Source organism: Nicotiana attenuata, unplaced genomic scaffold (genome assembly GCF_001879085.1).
Source record: "Nicotiana attenuata strain UT unplaced genomic scaffold, NIATTr2, whole genome shotgun sequence".
Taxonomy (NCBI): domain Eukaryota; kingdom Viridiplantae; phylum Streptophyta; class Magnoliopsida; order Solanales; family Solanaceae; genus Nicotiana; species Nicotiana attenuata.
In genome coordinates, this window is record NW_017670764.1 from 201,659 (window position 1) to 214,497 (window position 12,839).

Below are 12,839 nucleotides of genomic sequence, written 5' to 3' on the forward strand. Positions count from 1 at the left end.
ATAGGTGAATTAATTGGATATGTGCTGCTATTTGTGGGGGCTACGTACGCACGAGGTGACGAGAGTCCGTGCGTAGCTGCTATTATGCTTCTGTCCGGGTAGTCTAGGACCCAAAAGCGTGCTTTACTTGTAATAATTGTAACCTTATTGATAGTTTAAAATGCTTAAATCATACCGAAGTGGCAAATGACTTTGTAAAAGAGTTAAACTTCATTTTCTTGACCTGTAAAGAGGAATTTACACCTCCTTGAATATTTGTTTCCCTGATGAAGTCTTGATTGACTGTTTGAATGTGTGTTTCTATGTGTACCTGCGTCGCATTTTTGATTCGCGAGCAGGGTGATTGTTTTTTTATATTTGACCGCGTCGCATGTATGATTCGCGAGCGGGGTAATAGATGCATCTATGGTTCGCGCCATTCGACTCTCTGGCAGTGCACAATTTAAATATTGTTGGATTGGGCCGTACGACCTCGGCATGATTTGCGCATGCTTGTAATGTTTGCCTTGAGATTTATAAATGTTGATATTCGTTTTCCCTGGCCTGAGATAAATGTATAAATGATGAAAAGGAATCTGGAAATTTCCTATGAAAAAAAGAATTATTTATTTGCTTTATTCTATTGAGTTGCAACCATGTTTATAAAATCTTTGATTTATTATATTATTGGCATATTATTATTGGACCACTAGTAAGTGTAGAAGTCGACCTCTCGCCTCTACTTCTTCGAGATTAGCCGGGATACTTACTGAATACACGTTGTTTTCGTACTCATGCTACACTTGCTGTGCATTTTTGTTGCACATGCACATGTATCTCTAGTGGCCTAGTGGGCGTAGCAGCATGGATGATACGGAGACTAGGTGAGCTGCATTCCTCGAGGCGACCCGCAGCCAGTATAGTCTCTTTCAGTGTATTGTAATTACTTTCTGTCTAATTTGTATTCCTGACAGTTATTGTACTTTATTTGATTTCTTAGTGATTGCTCATGCACTTGTGACACCGGATTCTGGGATGATTATGGGATTATTTAATATTAAGTTTGTTAAAGACATCAATATCTATTCAGTGAAATTCATTACTCATTGTTTAATGTATAAAGGAAACGATTTCAAAAATATTAAAACAAGAAATTACTAGTAAATTGGAGTTGGCTTGCCTGACAATGGTGTCCGGCGCCATCACGACCCTTAATGGATTTTGGGTCGTGACATAAAAAATGAATCAAAAAAAGAATTATAAAAATAAATTAAAAAAAAGGAGATTCAAGAAATAACCTTATAATTATACCATATAATTAATAATAATTCTCAGATTTTCTTAAAAACTGGGGAGTTTATTACAACCAATTACCATTAGACTCAAATCCAATGACATGGTAGCTTTCCAAATAGGCCCTTAACAAAAATGAATGTACCTCTCTGATAGTAAAGCTCTTTCCCAGGTAAGCTCTACTAATACTAATAAAGAGTGAGATGGGACCGGGTTCACGTGTCAAATGTCGTAAGTGGTCCCCAAAAACACAACGCTCTTTCTTTCTTGCTAGGTGTCTGTGTCGCACGTGCGTGGCCGACAGATGAAAAGTGCCATTCATTTTATTGATGATATATTTATTACTAGTAGTCCCGGTTCACAATAAGTAACCAATTTATTTTAGGCACACCCATTAAGAAAAATTATATTCCAAATAAAAATAATTAGTGTGATTAAATTACACTTAATTAAATATTGCAGCATAATTTAATATAATGAGTAAAAGATTTTTTAGGGATATATAAGTAATTTTGGAAAAAATAAATTGAATTTTTTCTTCATTATATAAATGGATATTTATTTTGGACCAAAATAAAAAGACAAATTAGTCACTTATTCTGCACGGGAGGAAGTAGTAAAATATTAAGGTAGGCCCCAGTCCCACGCTTATATGTGCTCGTACTTTGTCCCTTACTCTTAGAAAATGGCATCGCCTTAATTTTATTGGACTAATAGCCTGTTTGGCCAAGCTTCTTCTTGGTCAAAAGTGTTTTCTTCTTTCCAAAAGCACTTTTTTGAGAAGCACTTTTGAGAAAAATACACTTAGAAGCAGTTTTTTAAAGCTTGGCCAAACACTAATTGCTGCTCAGAAGTGCTTTTCAAACTAATTAGCCAAACACAAACTGCTTCTCACCAAAAGTACTTTTGAAAAAAAGCACTTCTCAAAATAAGCTGATTTTTGCAGCTTGGCCAAACGAGCTATAAATGAGCCCCTCCCCCCTCAAGTCTCGGGAAATCAGCGAAAAAGAAAATATTTATGATAAAAAAATGGATTAGGTCTAATTTAACCCAAAAACTAGTTCAAGAATTTATTGACTGACACTATTATTATATAAAGAGACCAAAGAACCTCATTCCCACCAATGTGGAATATCCAACAATTAGTTCATCCCTGTTTGGACATATTTAGTTGAAATCGTAAAAAATAAATAGTTGAAGTTGAGGTTAAAAAATTGCATTGGAAATTCAAATTTTGTTTTAACATGAATTCACTTGAAAAAAGTTGAAGCACTTTTAGGCAAAAATTATTATTTCACTTAAAGTATTCCTCAAACTGGTTTTTCAACTTCAAGATCTTTATTTAAATTAAAATTGAAATATTGAACAAAATTATAAAGCAATATTTATTTGCAAATAATAAATACTATGTCCAAACAATAAAAGTTGTTTACACACTTACAGGTTTCATTTTTCACTTACAAAGTTATGCAATATGAATATTATCTTGCTCCTAATTCACAGATTTTAAGCTAAGCTTTCTAAAACACCGATACAAAATGCGTCCATTTATGAAAGAATAATGCAATTTTTTTTTTCTGTTGAAACACAATAACACGATATGTTTATTCTGTACGGCGAATAAAATACCATCACAGAAAATGAAGCCTACTAAATTATTCTATCCATTTAATTAATGCAGTGATATTTGATTTGATTAAAGTTTATTTCTTTTTCGAAACTTATAATTTAAATTGACTGTAATATTACGTAAATATAAAAATTCATAATAAATTGAGAAATTTAAAATTAAATTCCTTCAAAATACAAAAGTATGTTTTTTTTGTCTAAAGAAAGCACTCTCTCTCTTCCAAAAAAATAATACTTTTCGAATTTCGAGAGTCAAACAAGTTACTTTTTACCACCTCTTACCTTTTTTTTTTACCTTTGGAATATTTTAAAATATTTATTATTATATTTATTATAGTACTTTTTATATAGTTTATAAATATATAAATTTTTTAAAAGTTTTATATCCAAATTAATAATCAAAATAAGAATTTTAATTTTAAAAATTCAAAAAAAAAATCTTATTCTTCTTGAGACGAAGGAAGTATTAAATAGGGGAGTATAAAACCAGCAAAGGAGCATATTATTTTGTTGTGAAATACATGAAAGAGAAGAAAGCAGAGATAATCTTAAGGCGGGCGCCAAGGTCTCTTAGATTCCAATAAAGAAAAGTTTTTCAGCATCGTGAAACTAATAAGCCTTTCCTCCTTCTTTGCGTCCCATTCCCACACTCACTTCCTCTTCGTAAAGAGTCGTCGCCGGTGACAGAATGACGGCTGCCGGTGATAGAATGACATCCGGCGGATCATCGGGGCGGTTGCCGACGTGGAAGGAGAGGGAAAACAATAAGAGGAGAGAAAGGAGAAGAAGAGCTATCGCAGCCAAAATATTTACTGGGCTACGAGCTCAAGGTAACTTCAAACTTCCCAAACACTGTGATAATAACGAGGTCTTAAAAGCTCTCTGTCTTGAAGCTGGTTGGGTCGTTGAAGATGATGGCACCACTTATCGCAAGGTCAGAACTTTACTCTTATTTTTTTTTTTTGGGTCAATTTACTTCTGGGTTTATTGATTTATGATGTTAGATCTGTATTCCTGCAAAAAGCAAGTGGATCTGGAGATTAAACCTACGAAAATTAGAGTCTTGAATGGTCAAAGTTTGAGCAATTGCAATTGGATCTTGTGTTTTTTTAACTGTTTGATTTCAGGTTCTAAAAAATGTTTAAAGATTCGTTCTTTGTATGTCAGTTTGGTTTCTTTGTTGGATCTTATGTTTTTGATTGCGGATTCAGAATCTAAATTTGATGGTTTTTCATTGTACTTTTGAAATTATGGATTCAGAGATTTTTGTTGAAATTTTTGTGGGCAACTGGATGAATATAAAAAATTCATACTGCTGACGCCAAATAGCTTGAGAATGAGGTGCAAGTGTTGTTCTTTTGAAATTTGGATCTGAAATATTCTAGCTTTTTAGGAGTTTCTAAAGTGGTAATGAAGTTGGGAGGTTATGAGGAGATGGATAACCTGTATATTTTCACCTTTTCTCATTTGATTCCTTATGTTTATGAATTGCTGCAATTTCTGGTCAGAGCTGAAGTCTCAGTGTTCTATGCTTAGATTAGCAGAATGGACATGGAGTATTCATATGACCGACCTCAACAAATTTTGAGATTGAACATAGCTGTTGTGGTGTTGTATAGATTGGTCAAATGCTCGTAAATAAAGGAATCTTTCCTCTCAACCATTTCGGGTTAAGAATATAACAACTCCTCTAGCATCTGTCAATTCGTTCATCAAGTTTGCAGTACTTATATTGGAATAAATTACTGTTTTGTCCTTGAAGCTGTAAATGGATTCGCTGCTGAAGTGTTACATATGATGAATGGCTGCGGATATGTAGTTTAACCATCTACGCTGATTCAGATCATGTTTCTTTTCCTGATAATTTAATTTCTTTAATTTCAGGGAAACAGGCCTCCACCAATGGAAAATGGTGGTGCCTCAATGAATATCAGCGCATGCTCATCGATTCAGCCGAGCCCAATGTCATCGTCTTACCCTAGTCCTGTACCTTCTTACCATGCCAGCCCAACATCATCCTCATTCCCTAGCCCCTCCCGTTGTGACGGAAACCCCCCATCATACATCCTCCCCTTTCTCCATAACCTAGCTTCCATTCCCTCTTCTCTTCCACCTCTTCGTATATCTAACAGTGCCCCTGTTACCCCACCTCTTTCTTCTCCTACCCGAGGCTCAAAGCCCAAACCTGTCTGGGAATCCCTCTCCAGTGTTCCATTGCATTCTTTCCACCACCCGCTTTTTGCTGCTTCTGCACCATCAAGTCCCGCCCGCCGCCAATACTCCAAGCCTGCTACAATTCCAGAATGTGACGAGTCTGATGTCGCCTCAGTTGAGTCTGCACGCTGGGTCAGCTTCCAGACGGTGTCACCTTCAGCTGCTCCAACTTCGCCTACTTTTAACCTTGTAAAGCCTGTTCCTCAGCAGAATATTCTCTTAGATGCCTTAAGTGGCCGTGGGGCTTTTGGCTGGGGTGAAGCAGCTCAAAAGGGACATGGCTCTGAATTTGATTTTGAAAGCTGCAAAGTGATGGCATGGGAAGGTGAGAGAATACATGAAGTTGCTGTCGATGATTTAGAGCTCACTCTTGGGAGTGGAAAGCCACGTGCTTAAGCTCTTAATAAAGGACATTATTTAGATAGAGGATAATGAAAATGGAGGTGTTTAATTATCAAAAAAGTCAAAATAGTAAACGGAGGAGCTTATTATATCTCGGAATCTGCAATGTTGCAGTTCGCATCCGAGTTTTTACATCAATTGTGCACTATAAGCCATATTGTGCCAGGCTAATAGGATGTCATTTGTAAATTCTCCCACTATACCTGAGAACTTGATGTTGAACATGGGGGTTTGTTGTTGTCTCTATTGTACAGTTCTCTAAGCAAGTGATCACTATATGAAGCTAACACGTTTATTGCCTTGATCGTGAGAGCAGCCTCCTTCGAGCTAGATGTATCCAGGAATTGTAAAGTCAAACCTAGGGAAGGAAGCAATGAAGTTACCCTCATTCCTTGTTTATTTTAGAGCTTCTCTTGCTGTAATGTATCTTAGTCATGAACTCATGGATCTTGTGTGTTTGTATTTGGCTGGGTTTGCAAGTCCCTCATATGACATTGTATCAGCAAGAGGGAGTTGGATTTCTAATTTGTCGTGTAGACAGTGTGATGCAACATGGGGATCACCGATCACATTAATTTTGAGCTTTAACTTACTGAATTACTAGATGTTAAATATGAAGAGAACACTGTATTTGAGATTTGCTTTTTTGCTTCTTTAGTTGATGGTCTTGTCAGTTAACCCTTCTCCCTCTAGTAAGTTTGAAGTGACTTATACTTGAGGTTGAAGCTTCTGTCCTTGGTGACAACTTAGGGGTTGTTTGGTTTGAAGAGAAGGCGGTACTAAATTTTATCCCACGATTATTTTTGTTTATCCATCATACCAAACGACACCTTAGGGAATGGAAGGATAGGCAACCAAAAAGCATATGAGAACATATTTGCAGAGAAGTTGCAACCAAAAAGCATATGAGAACATATTTGCAGAGAAGTTAGAATAGACTTGGACCTTTTTATAACAGCATTCCTATATAATAACACTTTACTTATGAGCCAAGCTTTTCCGGAACCAAATTTCATGTTAGGTTGTAATATATGTTCTTTATAACAGCACTTCGCTATAATATTCAAAAATATTCGGATCAAATGATGCTGTTATAGAAAGATTTGACTGAAGGATAAGAATCGGAGAATATGAAAGGGACTGACTCGTGTAAGGGCATTCATTGGAGTTCAAAGGGATCCAACTTGTATTTGCTTCTTATCTTGGAACTCAATGCGCTGTGATATTTGTTTCTTTCTGGTCAAATGAGCATCTTAGAAAAAAGGCCCCTCCCCACGTGCATTGTACTTTGTAGGGCATGCGACCATTGCCACGCTTTTTATCATATGGTACAAATCATTCTAATCGACTTATTACAGCAGCTCATATTGGCCACCAAAAATAATCAACTCATAGTGTAAATTGTTGGTTCAAAATGGAGAATCACTTTAGCGAAAGCGATGATATGTAGTCATGCACAGTGGCGGACCTAGGATTTTATGCAAGCGGGTTTAATCTTAGAAGTACATAACTTTAGCGTAAAATAGTAGTTGTCAAGTGGGTTCAAATAAAATATTTATACAAAATTTACGCAGCTTTAATCGTAATTTTTACATATACACATTATTATATTTTGCTGAAGCGGGTTCAGTTGAACCTGCTTGCCACCACGTGCGTCTGCCACTGCTCGTGCAGTTGGGAGTATATATAGAAAATGAAAGTTATCTTCCTTTATTAAGGACATCCGGGGTTTTATCTTTATCTTGATCTTTCTCTTCTCTATATATATATCATGTTGTTCTTGCTGTATTTTAGCAATGTATATCATGTATGTTTCCTGTATTAATAATTAGTCGTTCCTCTTTCGTGCTTTTTTACTAGTAACTAGTAATACTAACTAATATTCCATATGTATGTATGTATGTATATATGTATGTATGTATATTTCTACTTCTAAAGTAAAATTTATTCACGAAGTTTACTTCCATAGGCGCTGCAACAATTAATTAACACTAAAACTAAATGAATTGCTAGACAAGATCAAAAAAGAAATTGCTATAAGGTGTAAATTATAAGCTTTATTTGCCTTTTGGGCCTTCACTAATTCTCCTGTGATATTATCAAAACTTTTCACGAATAATTTAATTTGAAGAATATAAGTAGGGTCTTCACGTGCATGTACCAAAAGCTCTAATTGCTAAAACTAATCATGCCTGTGAGGTTGATAAACAAGATATAGCAAGATGAAATATTTATGAATGAACTATTATCTGACAGGCCGACAGGGTTTCAGTTTGACTAATGCAGGATAAAACTATGAATAAAGTATTATATTCTGTTTATAATTTATCATACGTATACGTACGTCAGTTAATAATTCCATTATATGTGTCGTTTAGTGTCAGGTTTTAGTTTGACAAGATTCCAATTGACCAAAAAAACCACAAGTAATGATTTAATCTTAGTTTCCTTATTGAAGAGTTACATAAAACAATTTCGTAAGTTAACATGAATATATGATGCAGGGAATTAGTTTGCGTGTAACTCTTCGGGGTTAGTTCTTCACTTTTATACGCGCGACACATTCGGACTATGCATAACTGTATTGATATTTATCTTAGATATACGATAATTGCTTGAACCATAAAAATATACAATTTTAATATAGTTCTATGGGTCAGAATCCGACCCTACGATAATTAGCGAAGCTAATCCCGTCTTAAGCTGATTCATGATTAATTAGTGGTACGATCACTCAGAATTAACTATATTCAACCCTCATCTGATTCGACCAACAAGGCCACGGCCCATCCGCCACCATGAAGGCGAAATCCCAACGTGGTCACGGCCACTTATTGCCAGCTCACGAAGCTCACAGCTATAAATACCAAGAGAGGAAACCCTAGAAAGGGGGCTTCTTCTTCTTCTTCTTCTTCTTCTTCACTATTAACGAGAGAAAAAAGAGATAACGAGACCCATATTATGGGCAAGAGGAACACCATTGTAAGGTTCTGAACCTCTTCATGGAGAGGCAAACCAAACCAATATTATCAATAAAGGCTCCTAATGTTTCTCCCCCTAATCCTGAGTACTTATTTTTGTCTCCTTCATTTGGTCCAATGGATTATTGCGTTTTGCTATGATTTTCCCGTGATTTACTTATATTGTTTTATACTCATAAGATATGCGATAACTTTTGAGCAAACAATTTGGCGCCGTCTGTGGGGATTTTCTAGCAAAATCGCGTAGTTCTTCCCTGGACCAAAAGGAAAGAAACGCCAAACTCGAAGGGGAACTCGAAGATCTCAAATCAAGATCTAAGTCCTCTCTCTCTCTATCTCCGATCTCAGATAGTGCAAACAAAAAGAAGAAGCCCCCCCCTAAGGGAAGGTCTCTATAAGGCATCTCCCACATCCCTGATACGAGCTCCGGCCAGAAACCGACACGGAGATATCTCGAGCCGAGAGTCGCCTCAAGAAAGCCTATATACCCTGGTTGGGAAGACAACGGATAAGCCGCTCAAGGTCTCGAATCCAAACCGAGTTTCAGCACCAATACCCACAATATGGGACTCAGGCCATGAGCCTTCGTCATCAAGATCGACAAAGTTCGACAACAGTTGAACTGGGACTCAGGCTACGCGCCTTCACCATCAAAAATTGACAAAGTTCAACAACAGTTGAACTGGGATTCAGGCTATGCGCCTTCGCCAGTAAGTTCAACTACGGTTGAACCAAGAATCAGGCTATGAGCCTTCGCCAGTAAGTTCAACTACGGTTAAACCAAGAATCAGGCTATGCGCCTTCGCCAGTAAGTTCGACTACGGTTGAACCAAGATTCAGGCTATGCGCCTTCGCCAGTAAGTTCAACTACGGTTGAACCAAGATTTAGGCTATGCGCCTTCGCCAGTAAGTTCAACTACGGTTGAACCAAGATTCAGGCTATGCGCCTTCGCCAGTAAGTTCAACTGCGGTTGAACCAAGATTCAGGCTATGCGCCTTCGCCAGTAAGTTCGACTACGGTTGAACCAAGACTCAGGCTATGCGCCTTCGCCAGTAAGTTCAACTACGGTTGAACCAAGACTCAGGCTAAGCGCCTTCGTCATTAAATCAAGGCTATGCGCCTTCGCCAAGAAGTTCAAATACAGTCGAACCATGACTCAGGCTATGCGCCTTCGCCAATAAGTTCAAATACGGTTGAACCATGACTCAGGCTATGCGCCTTCGTCATCAAAATTGACAAAGTTCAACAACAGTTGAACTGGGACTCAGGCCATGAGCCTTCGCCATCAAAATCGACTAAGTTCAACAACAGTTGAACTGGGACTCAGGCTATGCGCCCTCGCCATTAAATCAAGGCTATGCGCCTTCGCCAATAAGTTCAAATACGGTTGAACCATGACTCAGGCTATGCGCCTTCGTCATCAAAATTGACAAAGTTCAACAACAGTTGAACTGGGACTCAGGCCATGAGCCTTCGCCATTAAATCAAGGCCATGCGCCTTCGCCAGTAAGTTCAACTACGGTTGAACCAAGATTCAGGCTATGCGCCTTCGCTAGTAAGTTCAACTACGGTTGAACCAAGACTCAGGCTAAGCGCCTTCGCCATTAAATCTAGGCTATGCGCCTTCGCCAGTAAGTTCAACTACGGTTGAACCAAGACTCGGGCTATGCGCCTTCGCCATTAAGCCAAGGCTATGCGCCTTCGCCAAGAAGTTCAACTACGGTTAAACCAAGACTCAGGCTATGCGCCTTCGCCATCAAAATTGACAAAGTTCAACAACAGTTGAACTGGGACTCAGGTTAAGCGCCTTCGCCATTAAATCAAGGCTATGCGCCTTCGCCAGTAAGTTCAACTACGGTTGAACCAAGATTCAGGCTATGCGCCTTCGCTAGTAAGTTCAACTACGGTTGAACCAAGACTCAGGCTAAGCGCCTTCGTCATTAAATCAAGGCTATGCGCCTTCGCCAGTAAGTTCAACTACGGTTGAACCAAGACTCGGGCTATGCGCCTTCGCCATTAAGCCAAGGCTATGCGCCTTCGCCAATAAGTTCAAATACGGTTGAACCATGACTCAGGCTATGCGCCTTCGTCATCAAAATTGACAAAGTTCAACAACAGTTGAACTGGGACTCAGGCCATGAGCCTTCGCCATCAAAATCGACCAAGTTCAACAACAGTTGAACTGGGACTCAGGCTATGCGCCCTCGCCATTAAATCAAGGCTATGCGCCTTCGCCAATAAGTTCAAATACAGTTGAACTGGGACTCAGGCCATGAGCCTTCGCCATCAAAATCGACCAAGTTCAACGACCAAGTTCAGCAACAGTTGAACTGGGACTCAGGCTATGCGCCCTCGCCATTAAATCAAGGCTATGCGCCTTCTCCAATAAGTTCAAATACGGTTGAACCATGACTCAGGCTATGCGCCTTCGTCATCAAAATTGACAAAGTTCAACAACAGTTGAATTAGGACTCAGGCTAAGAGCCCTCGCTATTAAGTCAAGGCTATGCGCCTTCTCCAATAAGTTCAAATACGGTTGAACCATGACTCAGGCTATGCGCCTTCGTCATCAAAATTGACAAAGTTCAACAACAGTTGAACTGGGACTCAGGCCATGAGCCTTCGCCATCAAAATCGACTAAGTTCAACAACAGTTGAACTGGGACTCAGGCTATGTGCCTTCGCCATTAAATCAAGGCTATGCGCCTTCGCCAAGAAGTTCAAATACAGTCGAACCATGACTCAGGCTATGCGCCTTCGCCAAGAAGTTCAAATACAGTCGAACCATGACTCAGGCTACGCGCCTTCGCCATAAAATCAAGCCCATGCGCCTTCGCCAGTAAGTTTAGCTACGGTCGAACCAAGACTCAGGCCACGCGCCTTCGCCATCAAATCCAACGAGTTCGACCTCGCTTGAACCATAAGGCTAGACGCCTTCGTCCTCAAATCTAACAAGTTCAACCACAGTTGAACCAGGACTCGGACCAAGCGCCTTCATCGTTGAACTCAGCGAAACACAACCTCCAACGAATTGAGGCACAGGTTAGGCACCCTCGCCCTTCAAGTAAGTACTCCCAACTCAAACTAAGATTGGGGACACGTAAAGTCCGGCCCCGGTCAAACTACAAGGCCGCGTTTCTGTCATCACGGCCGACAGTTCAACCGCGCCCGAACTGGGACTAAGGCTAAGTGCCGCTATCGCCAAACTACAAGGCCGCATTTCTGTCATCACGGCCGACAGTTCAACCGCGCCCGAACTGGGACTAAGGCTAAGTGCCGCTATCTCCAAGCAACAGCTCCGACTCGCTCACCCCGAGTCGAAGAAGAAGAGTCGTCAACAATTAAAAACTAACATGCCTACCAGAGTCGAACTCGAAGGCAAATCACCCTTTCGAGCGCATGCAAAGAAAAATCTAAGGGGGAAAAAGAGGAGGTACAAAACAACACAAGGCAAATAACGGAAAGGAGATCTCATTTATCTATAAAGTTAATTGCGGGTCTTCCCTGCTTACACCTGGCCAAGGCCGATCAATACGAGGAAAGAGAAAAGAAAAACAAGAAAAAATGCATATCTTTTTACTCGGCGCCATCCGTGCCACCATCTGCACCAGCGTCAGCCTCTGGCGTCGCCGCGTCAAAACCACAGTTGGTACGGGCCTCACGAGCCTTTTGACGCACTCCCTCGAAAGAAGCTTCGGTCACGATGCCGGCCTCCCACAAATTCTTATATACATCACGTTGGGCCTCGGCAAAGACCCAAAGTTCGCGAGCCTGGATGGAAGAAGCGGCTTGGTCCCGTAGGCGCTGATTCTCTTCTTCTAAGGCTATGATCCGGTCCGCCATGACTTGGGTGTCCTGCTCAAAGACACCGATCCGCTCCTCGAGACTCGCTTCTCTAAAGGCCGCAGTAGCCCTCTCCAATGCCCATTGGGACTCGTGCACGCGGATAGCTTCCGTCAACGCCCCGGCCCTCGACGAGGCATCCCTCACCAGAAGCTTCAATACCGCGACTTCACCCTCCAACGCAGTCACTTTCCCGCCCCATGCCGCAGCGGCCTCCGCCGCCTTAGCCTGGCCCTGGCGCTCACACTCAGCTACGGCTCTCTTTACCGCCTCGAGCTCCTCATCCTTCCGGCGGAGCTGCTCCTCGAGAGCACTCGTTCTGCCAAGTGTTTGCTGCATCTGAAGCTCCCGCCTCGCCAGTTCCTCGACCAAGGCCCGGCTACGGGGATCATTCCTCAAGCGCACGCGCAACTCTCGGCACTAATCTCGGTAACGGCGATACTTCTCCAGCGCCCGCAAAAACTACTACCCGACGCGGAGTTTTGGTTCGACGGTAG

At 40.5% G+C, this 12,839-nt stretch overlaps 1 protein-coding gene across 1 annotated transcript; it reads left to right on the forward strand.

Moving 5' to 3' along the window:
• The first annotated feature begins 3,396 nt into the window (after window positions 1-3,396).
• On the forward strand, window positions 3,397-6,154 carry LOC109243109 (BES1/BZR1 homolog protein 2-like). The gene is made up of 2 exons (XM_019410007.1): window positions 3,397-3,835; window positions 4,786-6,154. Exons 1-2 carry the CDS (start codon window positions 3,590-3,592, stop codon window positions 5,509-5,511), a joined length of 972 nt encoding a protein of 323 aa, XP_019265552.1. The 5' UTR covers window positions 3,397-3,589; the 3' UTR covers window positions 5,512-6,154.
• The last annotated feature ends 6,685 nt before the right edge of the window (window positions 6,155-12,839 follow it).